At 41.7% G+C, this 18299-nt stretch overlaps 2 protein-coding genes across 2 annotated transcripts; both read left to right on the top strand.

Moving 5' to 3' along the window:
- The first annotated feature begins 10503 nt into the window (after positions 1–10503).
- ptgfr (prostaglandin F receptor (FP)) lies at positions 10504–13907 on the top strand. The gene is made up of 2 exons (XM_076275397.1): positions 10504–11316; positions 13575–13907. Exons 1-2 carry the CDS (start codon positions 10504–10506, stop codon positions 13905–13907), a joined length of 1146 nt encoding a protein of 381 aa, XP_076131512.1.
- A 1258-nt stretch (positions 13908–15165) lies between these two features.
- On the top strand, positions 15166–18126 carry btf3l4 (basic transcription factor 3-like 4). The gene is made up of 6 exons (XM_076278293.1): positions 15166–15232; positions 15823–15884; positions 16305–16418; positions 16837–17038; positions 17256–17315; positions 17556–18126. Exons 2-6 carry the CDS (start codon positions 15831–15833, stop codon positions 17600–17602), a joined length of 477 nt encoding a protein of 158 aa, XP_076134408.1. The 5' UTR covers positions 15166–15232; positions 15823–15830; the 3' UTR covers positions 17603–18126.
- The last annotated feature ends 173 nt before the right edge of the window (positions 18127–18299 follow it).

Here is an 18299-nt window from a genome sequence, read left to right as displayed (position 1 = left end):
GGTTTCCACAGTTTTTTAAATAAAGTGAGCCTTTTCCACATCCTCACCCACTTGACGAGAGAGTGTAATGAAAGACAAAGGGGGTTCATTCTTCAGGCAGCAAAAAAAAACGTATGTACAGTTTGTCAAAATCGGTAGGCACCGTGCACCACATTGCAGAAATACTCTCATTCCCAGGCATTTTACTTTTGATGCAGTTACTGACGATCTCTTGACACATTTTCCAATCGTAAGATCTCAAAGTCATGACGGTGTCGGGAGGAGCTCCCGCCGTCAGTTCGGTCTCAGTATACAGACCCAGTTGGCCCAGATGAAAATAAAAGTCGTACCCTAAACTTAGATTACACCATCTCTCTTTTCCTCCTAACTCATTGGGTTGAGGTTCTTGATATCCTAAGAGTCTTTTTCTCCTAGGAGCTCCCAGCAAACGCTCGTCAGGTTCAGAAACAGCATTTTGAGGAGTGACCATTCCTCCAGACGTTCCGGCAAACGCTTCTTCTTCTTCTTGTACTTCTTCCACCATTGGCTCGACAACTCTAAGCAACTCCTCCTATTTCTTTTTTTTTTACAAACCCCCTAAAACTTGGTGGTCCAGGATGTTCATGTTGTCCTATGAGTCCCTAGGGGATGCTCACACCTGGTGGGTGCGGGGTTGTTCACATGGGGTGGGTGGGCGAAAGTAACCTCACACCACATGAAATGGGTGAGTATGACCTCTCTCATGAACTTTAGGGTTAGTTAGGTCTTCCCCTGTGGGTAGTAAAAAACTTTCTTTGATTTTAATGTCTTACAGATGAGTCCCAGGGGATGCTCACACCTGGTGGGGTGCGGGGTTGTTCACATAGGGTGGGTGGGCGAAAGTAACCTCACACCACATGAAATGGGTGAGTATGACCTCTCTCATGAACTTTAGGGTTAGTTAGGTCTACCCCTACAGGTAGTAAAAAACTTTCTTTGATTTTAATGTCTTACAGATGAGTCTGCATGGGGGGTGCAGAGGGAGGGTGGGCCGGGGGGCTCAAGGAGGGTGGCTGGATGACCGAAAGTAACCCGGGGATGGGTGAACATGGCCCGAACACGACCGCTAGTTCAAGGAAGCTCATTGGTTAACAGGCTGGCCACACCCAATGATCCCATTGGTACGAGAAATACTAGTCTAAATCTGGGACAACCACGCCCTCCCACCTTCTCGTTTTCGACTCATTTCCAGTCATACGCCCGGAGGGAACGGTCGCAGTCTTCAGAATCTCCTCTGGACTCTGTCTCTCTCACGGACTCTGTCTCTCTCACGGACTCTGTCTCTCTCAGACCTTTTGCCTTCAGAATCTCCTCAGGACTCTGTCTCTCTCACGGACTCTGTCTCTCACAGGCCTTTGCCTACAGAATCTCCTCAGTACTTTGTGGTTTTTTACACACCAAGGTATTTTTTTGCATTTTAGCACTCATTCTACCATTTTACTCTGTGTCTGTGTACGGGTGCGTGCGCGCGCGTGTGTGAAAGTGTGCCCCCAGCCCTAGCTGTGAGAGGGAGGCCTGACTTTTGGGGAGCCTGATTTTTGTGAAATGTCAGCAAACACTCTCACCGTCTATCTCCACAAGCATGAACAAAGAATTCTATTGATTCTATACAATTAATTAATTAACCATTAAATTGTTAAATCACATCTCATCATCCGCAAAGTAACGCCTCCTCATGTGATGTCATCATCTGTAAAGTAACGCCTCCTCATGTGATGTCATCATCTGCAAAGTAACGCCTCCTCATGTGATGTCATAAGACACACCCACATCATGTGACCTTATTGGAATGTTCCAGAATCTTCTAGAATATACTAGACACGCCCACTTCTAGACACGCCCACTGACCCAAACATGAACCTGACCTTTTTGACCTTTGGGTCATCCATCATTTTTGACATAAGGTGCCCCTTTACACTCTCTAGCGCTACAATCTAGGGGCATGTTTGTGAGCCCCCATGTTCATGCCCCCAGAGTGTAGCGCTGTAGCTGCCTGGCTGCAAAAAGGTGAAATTGATTGTTTTCTGGGTTTTCTTCTGTACCGACAGTACTCAGTGACCTCGAGAAATGGAGATCTATGTGAAAAATCGCTAGATTTCTCCTTTAAGTTCTGGCCTTTTTGTCTTCTACCAGAAACACAGCTGAACCAATAGGGGACCACACCCGTCTGCTAGTGTGCCGTGGTCCACACCCTCTGTGATCTGCAGTTGATATAGATATCTGACTCTGGCACCATGCATGAATCAGATTCTGACTTTCTAATCATGTGTGACACACAGTTGGCACCAGGGGTGGATTCAACACTTAAGGCTCATCCCAAAACTGACATAAAAAGTTGATGGCGTATACCGGTACATAGTGTACACTTATATGCGATACAAGGAAATGCTAGTAATTCCTCCAAGTCCTTATTGGTTGGGTTAACTTCATGATGGTTTAACTGAATCCAAAAATCTAATTGAGAATTATGCTGTTCAGTTACAGTTGATGTGTTTACCATTGGGTCTGACGTCAGGGAAAGTAGGAAGGGTAGGTTATTGTTTTTTATTAAACAAATCTTAATAATCTTGTTAAACTAAATAAACCATAGCCTATATTAAACTCAAGCCCATATGCCATAACTACAGCATGTCTTCTCACATCATGCTAAAAAGTTTGATTGTACAATTTTATATTCAATAGATGATACCACAGTAGCCTTTGGTGATGTTACAGTTGCCGTATGTCACTGAATACTTTATTTTAGATCAAAAGCAAGTATAAGTTTATACTTTTTTGATCCCGTGAGGGAAATTTGGTCTCTGTATTTAACCCAATCGGTGAATTAGTGAAACACAAACAGCACACAGTGAACACACAGTGAGGTGAAGCACACACTAATCCTGGCACAGTGAGCTGCCTGCTTCAACGGCGGCGCTCGGGGAGCAGTGAGGGGTTAGGTGCCTTGCTTAAGGGCTGGTCGGGGCTCGAACCGGCAACCCTCCGGTTACAAGTCCAGAGTGCTAACCAGTGGGCCACGGCTGCCCAATCAAGCATTGCATGAAATCCAGTCGCTCTGCCAATCCAATCGTGCTTTTAATCCAAACACTCTGAAAGGTTCCAACAATGAAGATGATGTGGTTATGGAAACACCCACAATCTTTCAGCTTGTTTGAACTGGTGAGAAGTCTCTTGATTCAGAACATTTGTTGCAGGAGCTCTTTCTCATACATGTAAGCCTCTGAGGCTGTGCAATTTTCAAGTCTAGGTTAATCTAGGTTTCATTCGTCTAGGTTCACCTTGAATTTCCCCTTGGGGATCAATAAAGTATCTATCTATTGATAGTATATTTTTACTACCATATTTCTCTTAAGACTCAATCAGGACGATGCAAGATCAGGACCCAGGTTTTATTCTTTTCAATGAGGGGCCAGTGCCCCTCAAGGGAGAAAAGGCATGTTTGTGTCACCCCATCATGGATTTCACCAGATTCTCAGTATTCTCTGACTTCTCTGCCTTCTCAGAAACAGTCTACCAAATTTAAGTTACAAACAAAAGAAGGAGTGACCTACTAGTATGAATATGCAAGGTAAAGGTGTGGTGTGTGGGGGATGTGGCCTTTTGGCCAGCTTCTATTGTCTTTTAATTAAAACTACCCCCTTTCCTGGGAAGTTCCTCAGAGGCCTGGACACATGCTGTTCTACAAACATTAACATTTCACACCTGGAGATAGGCAAAGGCCTCTAGACAAGCTTTCATTGAATTCAAGGATAAACAAAGGATGCTTGCATACAGACCAGAGACACACACAGGGTACACATGGGTACAAAAATCACAGATGACCATAAGAAGTACGCAGTATGTACATTTACAGAAATGAGGCTGATTCACAACACTTTCACTATCTATCTATCTATCTATGTATTAGTGCATACAGTTCATATTTATATTTCCTACGTCAGTACACTCACGTCATATCTTGTCTACCTTAACATATACATAATGAACAGCTAGTGATGGCAGTGAGTATATTTCAGTTTGTTAAGATGAATATTTTCTACAGTCTTGTGAGCCTGTAATGGATGACAGATTCCCAGGGAGGGAGAAGGGGATCAGATAGCACAATGCACAGGAGCATGAAGAACTCCTCAGAGATATGAGTTTGCTAAGAGGACACACAGACAGATTGTGTGGTCTAGGAAGCAATGATATTTACAATCATATCAAACATTCTATCCATCTATCTCCAACTCTCTCACTGTTATCTTTCTATCGTGGCCAAAAGTTTTGGTAGTAGTGACACAAATTTAGTTTTTCACAAACTTTGCTGCTTCAGTGTTTTTTGATAGTTTTAAGATATGGTGAAGAGCAGTTATTATAATTTCATCAGTTTCAAAGGATTTTATTGACAAATACATCACATTTATGCAAAGAGACAATATTTACAGTGTTGACCCTTCTTTTTTATAACTTCTGCAATTCACTCTGGCATGCTGGATAGCAGCTTGCCTTATACATGCTTCAGTCTGTCCACCTGCGTTTTGAGAATTGACCAGAGACTCTCAGCGGGCTTAAGATCTGGGTAGTTTCCTTGCTACAGATTTAAAATGTCATTACATCACTTTTGCCTTGACATGGTGCCTCATCATGCTGGAAAACTCATGTATCATGATATCCAAATTGCTCCTGGATCATTGGGAGAAGATGATCTTGGAGGACATTTGGACTACCATTATTCATGGCAGTATTTTTGGGCAAAACTATGAATGAGCCCACTTCTTTGGTCTCAGGATGCTTCACTGTTGGCATTTGTCACCGGGTAGACTTCTGTCTTGTGTTGTTATAATAAACATGACCACAACCAACACAGAATACTGCAAGAAAGCTTTATTCTGCACACAAGCACATCAAAACAACCGTGATGAGATCTCCATACAGATATTAAAACAGGAAAGAGGAAGGTATAGACGGGGCTAAGAGAAGAGGGGAGAGAAAGGGATACCAGGGACCCTCAGTAGCAGTTTACCATCAGTCAAAATCAAAGAAAAACTATGCAATACACTAGATCTATTGTGCAATTATATTATTATGAGACAAGTGTAAAGTCTAACCTGTTACACATGACACAGGACTCATGGTAAAGTTCACCTTCTTGTTTCCAGACAGTCATTTTTCCAGATGGTTCAAACAATGTGAAGGGGGTCCTCTGCAGTCCGATCCTCATACTTCCTGCAGAATTACAGTCTGTTCTTGGTGTTTTCCTTAAAGTGGTGTGGCTTCTTTGCTGCCCTTTTGGACTCCCAGCCGTTGTCCAAGTCTTCCCCTCTTTGTGTACTGTATACAGATGCACTGGTGATAACATGACTCCGACTCCGATTCCACTGGAACGTTCATTCTTATGGCAATTAAGCTCTTTGCAGTTGATTGAAAGGCATTTGATCACTCTGCACAATAATCTAGATCACAGAAACTGAAGCATGCAAAGTTTGCAAAAAACAACATTTGTGTCACTGCTAATAATGGTTCTTAATAGTGGCCTGGAAGAAGTAGCCCTCTGTTAAACAGTCGGTGCAGTGATTTACATAAAAAAAAATTTTAAAAAAAAATGGGGCAGTGGTGGCCTACTGGTTAGGGCTTCGGGCTTGTAACCGGAGGGTTGCCGGTTCGATCCCCGACCAGTAGGAACAGCTGAAGTGGCTGCTCCCCGAGCGCCGCTGTAGCAAGGTAGCTCACTGCTCCGGGTTAGTGTGTGCTTCACCTCACTGTGTGTTCACTGTGCTCTGTGTGTTCACTAATTCACGGATAGGATAAATACAGAGACCAAATTCCTTGTATGCGCATTACGCAAGTAGCCTATACTCGGCCGAGAAACCTGATTTACATTTACAATCATGCCTGCAGTGGAACTTCGCTATTGAAAGTGAAACTAGCAGACACTGAACGCTGAACTAATTTCCCCATCTAGTGGTCAATCATGGCTTCACACTGTTTATGGTTGCATGATGTTACTATATGTCTTGGTTGTATATATCTTGTCATAAATGGCATCAAGAGATATATCAATAACACAAGAGCCAACAATGAGTTTGAATAAAATGTACTATTCAGTTTCTAAAGTTCTTGTTTTTTAATAGAAAATGCCTTGACAGACAGTCAGAGAACTTGTTTAATATAAAATTATACAGCGCTTAATTACAGGTTGTAAAATCTTGAATCTCTTATTCACTATTCTTAGAAGACCATCCGCACATAGGCTACACAATGGAAAATCTCAGCATCTCTGGCAGTTTAATAACAGGCTGATGACATGAGCACGCACACACTACCTTCTGTGCTTGTACGTTATGTAGTGCTGGGATATAAAACCATTGAGGTTGAGGAGACATTTTCCAAGCAGACCTAATTCACAGCCATCTGGACATGCTAGGCAAAGTGACATCTATTTTATTATCAAAGATACAGAAAAAAAGGTAAGGCTGCGTTATCTCAGAAATTTGGTGACAGAATGAAGCTGACTGGTGATTTAGTTTCCATGTCACTGAACATATTTTGACCGTTGCCCAGAAAAGACCCACAACATGTGGTCTTATGGCAGCTGCTCTCCAGGCTTCTCCCTAGGGTGCAGGGAAGAAGATGACACAGTTGGCAGGAACAGAGAAATTGAGCTTGGTGAGCAGACCCGATGCCATTGGTTCCGTAATGAACAGCAGCGAGCTCAAATTATGGGGCCATTTCTCCCACAGTCTCCAATCCCAGTGTGTCTAAGAGCATTACGGGGACCCCATTTGGCACGACGGAGAAGTGCTGTTGATTGCCACCTTGTTCGCAGCCGCTGCCGCCGGTTGCTGTGACCTCACACCCACAGCCTCTCGTGCCGGAGGAAGTGTCACATTACCTAACGAAAGAGGCCCGTGGCTTTCAGCAGGGCTCCACATCCCAGGTTTTACACCAAGAGGAGAGAGAGAGAGAGAAAGAGAGAGAGAGAGAGAGAGATGGTAAGCTATCATCTCCCGCTTCTGTGCCAAAGACATGGCTCCCATCAGCCTCTTCAGAGGGAGGGAAAATTAGAGGAGCTCTCAGAGAGGACATTTCTGTTTTTTTCCACCCTATCTAGAAAGGAGCCTTATGTTTCTGACAGATCACTTCTCTCCTCCAATTTACTGCCATCTGTGACATCCAACACCCCCCCCCCCTCCTAAGAACCAGGTAATGATGACCGTTGTGTATGAGTGACAGGTTCTCAGATTGGGTAGGTCATCCTGAAACTGCTGTGCTCCTAACCTGACGAGGTCATCATGCAAAATGGGATGTTTTTCACCTTTATTAATAATTTTGTGTAAACATGCTAAGTGAAAAAAAAATCGTGCCATTATGAAGTTTACATTTTACTAACGTTAAAGTTCTTAATTAAGCAGCCTACCTTAAATTTGATATTTTGGGAACCATTTTTACATGCTTTTAAACCTTATGGAGAACTGATTGAGCATTTAAGCCTAGCCCTAAACTTCTTACAACCGAGAATTATCTGTCTTGGTTCAGCAGACACTACACAAACACAATTTGTCCATCTCCATGGACATATTAGAACCTCTCAAGTTCATGCAATCTCCATAGTTACAATGTAATACAATTTCTTGAATTTACCCCGGGGATCAATAAAGTATCTATCTATCTATCTATCTATGCAACTTGAGGTTGTGACATTAGAAAGACAGTACTTAGGCAGATTAATGATATAGATGTTTTCAACAGTTTTGACACAGCAGGAAATCTGTAATGACTAATTGACTTTTACTTCAGCCACAAGATGGAATACAAACACATATTTAAGAATACTTTTAGAAGCCACAAACCGCAAAAACCTTTTGAAAAGCACTGGCAGAGTTCTTCTAGTAAGTGTTCCCTGTCAGTTACAAATCGACATTCTCTGTGCAGCTTGCCAGACAGCGTAATTAAACTAAATTAGCTTAATCTCAAACAATTACTCCTTATAACACACACAAAGATGAATAGCAACAAGAGAATCCATCCTGAATTCCAGCCCAAGAAAGTCTCTAATCTATTAACACCATTAATTTTCAAGACAAATTAAAATGTAGGAAGAAACAACATGATTTCAATGGAAACAAAACTGAACTGTTTATTGTTGGCTACATTAGGTTAATGTTAATTACCATGGGAACATAACAGAATATGGACTATTGCTTTGTTAATTGTCATCATATATAATTGGGTTCATGTTGGGCTTCTGGTCTGGAGGAGGTACATTTTTTAAAGGTGCCCTTTGGCAGAACAGAATACCTAGGGGACACTGATAATAACATTTGTATAATTAATGTATGTGCAAAACAACACAGGAAATATGCAGCTGTGATATTTTGCTGGTTACATTTATCTGAGTGACTGAGCCTTGTGGGTCGATGAACTGCTTTCTTCTTCCCATAATCAGTGAGGGTGAAACTCCACCCAGAATTGATTTTGTAATCAAACTGGCTGTGTTCGAAGACAAGCATATCAAATTAAGACCACATGTGATGTTAAGTCTTAGGTTGTGCTATGGCCCACTTAGCCTATTGTCTTTCTATCATATCCACAATTGTAGGCTATGTATATGAGTATTCATTTAAAAGTAGGTGGGGCATTAGTAACACCATATATACCAGGTCAGCTGTCTGTGCCTTTAACATAGGTGACTGTGGGTGAAACACTGGAAGTTAATTCAAAGTAGGCCTTGACTTTGCATTGGATTACAATGCCATTTATTATTAGGCCTAAATGTTGCCAAATGTTATTGTGCATATAACCCATGCATACTTCAGATACTTTTTCCTCCAACCATAACGACAAAACAAATCAGCCGCTGAAGCCAGATTGCAGCACTAAAAAACCGCTGAAAGCAATGAATGTGGTGATGCATAATTGAGGGTCATAGCGAGAACATTAGGCTACTTGAGGGATAATAATTATCTTTTGGCAGTAGTCTTATTTATTCGCTCACTCAGATACCAGGTATTTGTAACCGGGGAATACTTTACCGTGTCTAGCCTCAAACGCCGCCACTTGTTGACAGGGAACATGAACAACCAAAGACGGGCAACAGCACGTCCAGTGTGATGTGCTGTGTCAGCCGAGCATTGCGCTCCACAACGTGTTATCTTCAGATAAGGGATACAGAAGTTATAGGCTACTGTCTGTAACTGGCACCAGCCGGAGAGCATCAGGTGTGGCAGACGGATATCTGTGTAGCTAAGTAGGAGAAATGATTGACCTATGACTAATATACATTAGGCTAATTAATTCACACAGGCAGATGGATATCGCACTTCAAGAAAAAATAACCCCACTTATATTCGGGTTTCACACGGAAATGAAACATTTATCAGACTTTTGAAGGATGCGGTGACTATCGCCTCGCCAACAAGCCAATTCTTGTGGACCTTATTTGGAATAGGCTATCGTACCGATGGTAAACTGCAGATTTGGAATCTCCCCGAGCAACCTGCCAGAGGGTTGTCATAATATTGTACTAGGCTAATACTGACATTTCAAAAGAAAATCTTCTGAAGAGACCCAGTCATTATTCAAAGGTAAGACTGATAACTGCTGACTGTCACGACCTTTCATCTACCTGGCTAAAACTTTTATTAATGTGTGTGTTGTGGTGTCTGAGGATGAAAATGTGCAGTTAACTCATTACCTTTCTTGAAGATATCCTCATAGGCTACATGTTCTAGCCTGATAATGTGTTTTCAGTGTTTTGTCGTTGTTGTTGTTTCATCATTGTGTTGTTATTGTTGTCTCATCACTGTGTTATAGATATGCCTTTTGGATATCTTTCAGCAAAATATTCAGCCATTAAAGGCACTGTCAGGTTGTATAACAAGTTGTGAATGTGCACTGTTTCCGGTAATCATTGCATGGGCATTTAAATTTAACCAATTAGACTAATTTCTCTTATGGATTTGTTTTTCTTTTGAATTGTTTGTTGTCTTAATTCTCAGTGTCTTTATTTTTAATGTGTGAAGCGCTTTGTGTGGAACTTTGTGCATGAAAAAATGCACTATATAAATATATACCTACCAATGACAATTCAAAAGGGCTGGTTTACATTTCTATACTGTTTATATATCATACAGGGGCAGCCGTGGCCTACTGGTTAGCACTTCGGACCTGTTACCGGAGGGTTGCCGGTTCGAACCCCGACCAATAGGCATGACTGAAGTGCCCTTGAGCAAGGCACCCAACCCCTCACTGCTCCCCGAGCGCTGCTGTTGATGCAGGCAGCTCACTGCGCCGGGATTAGTGTGTGCTTCACCTCACTGTGTGTACACTGTGTGCTGTGTGTGTTTCACTAATTCACGGATTGGGATAAATGCAGAGACCAAATTTCCCTCACGGGATCAAAAAAGTATATACTTACTGACTATAGAAGAAAAAAACAATCTTACCAATCTTGTCCATACTTCCAATATGTCCTCTGCAGGTAGACCATCGTCTTGACTAAGAATGACCCAGAACAGGAGCTCAGAGGCCAGGTGCCTCTCAGGTAGTGGCCCGTCAAATGGCACCAGAAGCCAAGCTGAGGTCTCTGTCATTTCCTCTGTCATATCCATGTCTGTGGGCATCCTCTCAAACACTCTCGCCCTCTTCATCCTGATCAAGGCCTACCAGCGCTTCCGTCTCAAGTCCAAGGCTTGCTTCCTCCTCTTCGCCAGTGGCCTGGTTGTCACGGACTGTCTGGGTCACCTTATCAACGGCTCCTTGGTGTTTTATGTCTACAGCTACCGCAAAGACTGGGAGGCCTTCGACCCCAAGCGCATCCTGTGTGGCATCTTTGGCACCTCCATGGTCTTCTTTGGCCTGAGCCCCTTGCTCCTGGGGGGCGTGATGGCTGTCGAGCGCTACCTTGGGGTGACCCACCCGTTCTTCCACTCGTCCGTCATCGCCTCATGCCACATGAAGACGCTCATGGGCGCCATCTGGCTCCTGGCTCTCTTTGTGGCCCTGCTGCCCATCCTGCTCTGCCGGCCCTACGAGGTGCAGTGCTCGCGCAGCTGGTGCTTCTTCCGGATGGTAGGTGCACGTGACTGGCTGGACACCGTCTCCCCAGTGCTCTTCTCCCTCCTGGGGCTGCTGTCACTGCTTGTGTCCATCGTATGCAACGCCATGAGCGGGTTCGCCCTCTTGCAGTCAAAGCAACGCAGCCATCGTGACCGCCACCATTGTCACCACCGAAAGAGCTCAGCCCACCACTTGGAAATGATCTGCCAGCTGTTGGCCATCATGATTGTGTCCTGCGTGTGCTGGGGCCCCTTTCTGGTAAGAGCGGGCTACTTTCTGAGATTCTGGGAAGCCTTATCTCTGGCATGCATGGGCACAATACCAAGACACAAACAACAAATTACATTTATGAGGCAAGTTATTCATCTTACTGTGATGGTATGAGAGATTAAAACAAACAAGATAAGACTTTTTTGACAATTTTTTTTACACTTAATATTTGATTATTCTCATGAAAAGTATTATGGCGAATACAATTCACGGCCTTATTTAGATTTAGATTATCTATATATACATGGAGTACATGACATTGATGTTGACAATCAGGTAATTGTGTACCTGAACTGATCCACAACTGGCCATAACGAGATACTAAGTTTGGTAATCCCTGTAATAAAATAAAAGCAAAGAGACTCCAGAGTATATCCAACTTCACTGCATGGAATACACAGACTCTATTGACTGATATAAAGATTTTTATAATAAATTATTCAGTATACGTTATTGCCTTGTCAAAACAGCTTATAGAAACAGGTGGTCACCTGATCTGCCTCTTCAGTTCTCATGTGTTAGGGTTTTAAAGCCAAATAACCTTAAGATATGTAGAGGTGGTACGGAGTGTACAAGCCAAACAGTGGATGTTTTTCTCCTGAGGGGAAAGATTTACTGTAAAAAGACAACTGGCAGAGAGAGAAGCACAATCCCTTTGCACTTATCGCACTTCATCTGTATGCAGGAGGAGCTGCCAATGATCTTAGGAGCTGTTAGAAAACTCTGTTCCCTCTACTTGAAATGCCTGATCTTTATTATGTAATCTCAAAAATTGTCATTTTGTTTGATTGTTTGGCCTATACTGTACATATGGCTATATTATACAGTGCCTAAGGTATTCACCCCCTTGGATATTTCCACTTTTACTGCTTTTAGAAATGGAATCTTGATCAATTTAATTTGGCCTTTTTAAAAATAATTAACAAAAATCCTCTCTTTAATGTAAAAGGGAAAGCCGATTTCTACAAAGTAATGTTAATTAATTTACAAATATATAATACAAAATAAGTGATTGCTTAAATATTCACCCCTTTCAAGTCAGCATTGAGTAGATGCACCTGTGGCCACAATTAAAGCATGGAGTCTGCATAGATAGGTCTCGCTTGCACATCTGGATACTGCAATTTTACTCCATTTTTCTTTGCAAAATTGTTCAAGCCCCGCAGGTTGGAAGGGGATCGAACAGCCCTTTTTAAGTCCAGCCACAAATTTTCTATAGAATTGAAGTCCGAGCTTTGACTCGCCCACTCCAGAACATTCACCTTGTTGTCTTTAAACAATTTCTGTGTAGTTTTCGCTGTAGGCTTCAGCTCATTGTATAAATATACTGTAATTATAACTATACTCTTTTGATTCTGTGAGGGAAATTTGGTCTCTGCATTTTTCCCAATCCGTGAATTAGTGAAACACACAGCAGACAGTGAACACACAGTGAGGTGAAGTGAAGCACACACACTAACCCGGAGCAGTGAGCTGCCTGCTACAGCGGCGCTTGGGGAGCAGTGAGGGGTTAGGGGCCTTGCTCAAGGGCACTTCAGCCGTGGATGTGGGCATGGGAGAGCAGTGCTCAACCACTTCCCCCACCCACATTTTTCCCACTGGTCAGGGATCGAACCGGCAAACCTTTGGTTACAAGCCCAATGCCCTAACCGGTAGGCCACGGCTATTGTCTTCACGGTGGAATTATAGCCAGGAATACTGATTGACTAGTGATTGGACCTTTCAGACGCAGGTATCTTTATATTATATACTATACACATTCGTGCAGGCAATCTCAATTTCACTAATTGTGAGACTATTAGCACCAACTGGCTGGACCTATGTTGATGTAGGTCAGTTACTTTAAGGGGGGTGAATATTTATGTAACCGCTTATTTTGCATTATATATTTTTAATTAATTAACATTAATTTGTAGAAATGTGCTATCACTTTGACATTAAAAAGGAGATTTTTGTAAATCATTGTAAAAAAAGCCAACTTAGCAATAAAAGTGTAAATATCTAAGGTGGGTGAATACTTTTTATAGGCACTATGTGCTGCATTATAGTGTATCATGCTGTGTATAATACGATCTCTGTTACCACTACTGAAATAGATGAGTTTTGTCTCATTCATTGACCAATAAAGTAAGACCACTCTCCACAACAGCCCTATGGAAATGGAAGCCCTCTTTACCTGTCACTGCTGCAGGATGATGTTGGTATGATCTACATCCTGATATGCTGCGTGCGTTCCATCCCTCCAGGTCAATGTCATTGTCTTGAACATCAATGATGAGGACCAGCGCGCCTACACCCGCATGCTTCTTACAGTGCGCATGGCTACATGGAACCAAATCCTGGACCCTTGGGTTTACATTCTCTTGCGCAAGGCCGTCCTGAGGAAGCTGTTCCTGGTCACCCACCGATGCTGCGGCTCACGTTCTCAGCGGCTGTATACCTGGAGGTGTGGAACCCTGACAAGGTCAGTCGAGGTCAGCACATCTGTCATCAGCAGACCGGAATGTCGTAGTCCAGATGGGGGCGCTATACCTGAGAGCAACGCACAGTTTGTTGTCCAGCCAGGAAACAGGACATGAGAAGATATGGCCGCTGCAGAGATTAACTGCGTCAGTAAGGTCACAGCAGTGGGCTAGTGTAGAACCCATATCACTCTCCCTCTGAGAGGCTGAAGGGCATTGTGTACCTTGCGACACTGACATAAAGATATTAATTGCACAGAATTACCATTCTGCTATTTAGTAATATATTAAATATTATTTAATTATCTTAACAGACTCAAGATTTGTAGGTTATTGATATTATGAATATATTATGTTATTTGCTATTTGACTTTACTTTTAACTATTAATTTTAATGATAATGTAATGTTTGTTGATATTGTTGTAAGTTACATGAACATTTCACAGAGTTGTTTTTTGTTTTGTTTTTTTCTGTTTGTTACAGTTGGAAAGCAAACTGCTGGAAGTTTGCTAGTCTGTATTACTCTTGTATCATAATTTAGTGAAATAATGACCTGTCAATGTTTATTACAGGAAATACCTGTGGCTCCAGAAATGCTTCTTGACTTCCACTAATGTATAAAAAGTAAAGACTGTTAAAATTCAGCAAGTAATGTAGACCTCATTTCATGTTAAGTATGTCAAAAACGTATTTTTTTTTATTGTGTTGACTGGGAATAAATAAACATAAATACATGAATTCGGAGCATATGTGAGAACAATGCTAGGCTTAAGCATTGTTGTGTTTAGCATACAAGGCACAACCAAACTGATCTTAACCTCGGGTTTTATCTTCTTAAAAGGCTTCTCATGTTGAAGTTCATAAGTGCATGCATACATCACAATGTAATTAACACATCTGTATACCGCCAACAGGCTACTTGTAGCCTAACACGTAGGTCAATGTCATGTGGCATTCCTAAAATTGTGTGTGAAAGATTTTGCTTTGCATAATCAGCTAAATGTCTTGAGGAACAAACTGTTGGACTACTGTTGGACTAGGCCCAGCCTACTGTTTGTTTTGGCTTAGGCCTGTTTTAAAGCATCATATTAGATGTGCTGAACTCATATTTTATCATGCTGTGTATGTTTTTTTTTTTATTATTGCCTGCTTAATTATTTCCAATAGGCTAAGTGTCTTGTTATGCACACGTGAAAGATCATAAAACAAAGTCAAAATAAATATGTGATTTAAAAGCAAGTTCCTTATCACTGTTATTTTATATACATAAGAGATATTTTATTACATCATAAATTCACTGCAACATGGGCAGGCCTATGCCATGCACAAATCCCCGCATCTCGGCGTCTAAAAAAAGCAGTCACGTGATAACTAACGTCAACATTTCCTCATATCCGCCATCTTCCTCCGCCGCATGCTTTCTGGACTGACTCTGATACAGGTCTGTGAAAACAAAATGCTGTTGATGCGCTGACATGTAATGTTCGAAGTAATTTACTGACAACAGCAATTTATTTAGCAATTTCTGGTTTCCTCCCGGCAGTGTCTAAAATATTTGACCAGTCAATCGAATAATATCACTGGATTTGTGTGTATTAGCAGGTACTTCACTAGCTAGCAACGCAGCTATCTAGCAAGGGATCCCTACAGCTGGTAATGTTAAGCAGTGCTGGGAGGTTAGCTAATATAATGTTGCCACTTGTGAGCTGACGTTTTGTCTGATTGATGCTGTATTTTGGCCAGCTGCTCAATTCGTGGTTTGGTTACTTAAATATTCAGCATCCAGCATACTTAAAATATTCATTGGCAACGTTTTCGGAATCGAGACATCTTAAGTTAAATATCCTGATGTACTAGCGATCTTTTGCTAACTTGTTAACATTAGAGATTGTCTGATGTAATGGTAACGTTAGCTTGCTAGCTCAGCGAAGTTCCGAGCTAACGTGTTTGCTTGATAATCCTCTGCTTACATGCTTGTCAGCTGATTTTATTGTGGACAACCCGTTAACTGGACAGTGCTCTTCATTGCAGGTAACATCATGAATCAAGAAAAATTAGCCAAACTTCAAGCTCAAGTCCGGATAGGAGGCAAGGTGAGGCAACTCGAGCTCGACTGTTTATTAGCTGTCGAGTGATAAGCGATTTTTTTAATATGCTGAATTATTCAGCCCAACACAGTCTTATTTTACATATTTATAAACTTATACTTTAATGCTAATATAATAACAAGTATTAAACATCCAAACCAACGGTCATTAGTTTAAAGATGCAGGAGACAGTCGTTTGAATACTACGGCTGAACTAGCGAGTTAGCATAAATCTTTTAAAAAGGATCTGGCATTGTTTGAGCAGCATATGGTTTCAGACGCTTCCGTGCATCCATTTATTATAAATTAATGGACCATAGTAAGTTACTTTAAGTAAATCAGGAATAGTGAACTTAATATGAAATAATATATGAAAATGAATAATGTGAATTGTATTATTTTGCCTAACAAGTTTATTGCGTTTAGGGCACAGCACGTAGGAAGAAGAAGGTTGTACACAGAACAGCAACTGCTGATGACAAGAAACTGCAGAGTTCTCTCAAGAAACTGGCGGTCAACAACATTGCTGGTATCGAGGAGGTAAGGACTTTAAGTTTATTAACTATGACTGACAAAAAAGTGTCCTTGGTGTGAATTACTAAATTACAGAGTAATAAAGACGTTACATTTAAATACCAATCTGTTTAGTGAAGTCCACACAAAGACCTTGGCACCCTGAAAATCAATAACATATTTGTGTAATTCACAGCAACTTCAACCACTAGTGAACATATGATGGGTTTTATATGGTTTAGTACAATGCAAGAAAAGTAAAAACTGACATCATGATTGTAAAGATGTTTTGTGATATTTATCCATTTCACCACAATATACTTTTCATGACCGTTTCAGTCATTCAACATGGGATGAACAATTTTTGCATTTGTTTGACTTATGGGGTTCATAATCAAAGCATTATTCCCTGAGATTCATTGCATCCAAATCCTTTCCCTTTTAGGTGAACATGATCAAAGACGACGGGACCGTGATTCACTTCAACAACCCCAAAGTGCAGGCATCTTTGTCGGCCAACACTTTTGCCATCACGGGCCATGCTGAAACCAAGCAGCTCACAGAGATGCTCCCGGGCATCCTCAGTCAGCTGGGAGCGGACAGTCTCACAAGCCTGCGCAAACTGGCCGAACAGTACCCGCGGCAAGGTGTGTTTTTGGAGGGCACGTTGGCACACTAATGCTATAAATGGACTGCAGCATGGGGCGGTGGGGGTCTGGGGGGGGGCATTGCTACAGACACAAGACTGAATTTATTTTTATACACTGATGACAATTATACTTTTAGGTTTTAGTCAGTGTGTGTGTGTGTGTGCGTGTTTGTTGGGTGAAAGCAGCTCAAACTTGTTCTTGCTCTAATTTTTAGGTCTTGACAACAAAGCACCAAAGGCAGAAGATATTGAGGAAGAAGACGATGACGTACCAGGTAATGACTGAATCCAATTTAGCCTTGGTGTAACAACTGTTTACTTCTATTCTCTTAGCAGGAATGGTTTTCTGCGACTTGCTTTATAGTCTAGCTGTACATTTTATTAGTTTGTTTACTCTGAGAAAACTCTGTACTCTGCAAAATCATGACTTCCAACAGCTTTGGCATGTCAGTAACTAGTTTAATTCTAGGAGTTTTAGAGGTTTCAAACATGGGTTTTGTTTTTCTTTCACTCAGATCTCGTGGAGAACTTCGACGAAGCATCGAAAAATGAGGCCAACTGACTCCCTACCCCAACGTTTTGAATGGGACTGCGCATCAAGTCGTTGCTCGTCATTCAGTGTTTTTAATTTAGATGAACGTGACGTCATTTCAACACTATCCAGCAAACCAGAGACTTTTGTATTGTGAACCAGGAGTCCTGACCCACATTATCCTCTTTAAAATGGTCTTATGCACTTAAAATAAAGACCAAGCTATAGCCGAGGGGGGCGGGGGGGTTGTGCTATTCCCAAAGATCTGGAGTGTGTGGGGTTTAGTGCACCCCTCTTGTCATTTGATGGTAGAAATAGTTTGGTGGAAGAGAAGGCCATTGCTTATTCAGGCCTTAATTGCTTGGCGACTTGAAGGTTACCCAGAAAACCAGCGCGCGCTGCAGTTGTCCGGAATAGGTTGCCCTTCCTTGGCCCATTTAACGGTTCAGTACCTTTTACCACATTGCCGGTCTTGATTGCAGTGGTTATGAAATCTAGTCTTAAAATATTTTTTTTTTTGATTTATGAAACAAAATAAAAACGAATTAACCTTTTTTTACATGGTGCTGTGGTCATTATAATCTAAAGGGAAATAATAATAATAATAATAAAACAACTTCCAATGTATATTGAATTGTAGGAAGTAGAGTGAAGACTTATTCCCAGGGGCTTTGATAAGCGTCGGCCCGTAAGAGCACCTAGGGTTGAAAACCCGCTTCAGGTCAGT

This window comes from Alosa pseudoharengus, unplaced genomic scaffold (assembly GCF_046254945.1).
Source record: "Alosa pseudoharengus isolate Yale_2024_CS ecotype anadromous, Long Island Sound unplaced genomic scaffold, YU_APseudo_1.1 YU_APseudo_1.1_scf_11, whole genome shotgun sequence".
NCBI classification, from domain to species: domain Eukaryota; kingdom Metazoa; phylum Chordata; class Actinopteri; order Clupeiformes; family Clupeidae; genus Alosa; species Alosa pseudoharengus.
The sequence above is the reverse complement of the archived record's forward strand: the minus strand, read 5'-3'. Positions and strand labels throughout refer to the sequence as shown.

Bases quoted from the DNA above. Each gene is read 5' to 3' on its own strand.
- ptgfr (XM_076275397.1), top strand. From the start codon at position 10,504: ATGACCCAGAACAGGAGCTCAGAGGCCAGGTGCCTCTCAGGTAGTGGC. The intron at 11,317-13,574 runs GTAAGAGCGGGC...CCATCCCTCCAG, and splicing joins TGTGCTGGGGCCCCTTTCTG to GTCAATGTCATTGTCTTGAA.
- btf3l4 (XM_076278293.1), top strand. From the start codon at position 15,831: ATGAATCAAGAAAAATTAGCCAAACTTCAAGCTCAAGTCCGGATAGGA. The intron at 17,039-17,255 runs GTGTGTTTTTGG...TCTAATTTTTAG, and splicing joins CGAACAGTACCCGCGGCAAG to GTCTTGACAACAAAGCACCA. The intron at 17,316-17,555 runs GTAATGACTGAA...TCTTTCACTCAG, and splicing joins AGAAGACGATGACGTACCAG to ATCTCGTGGAGAACTTCGAC.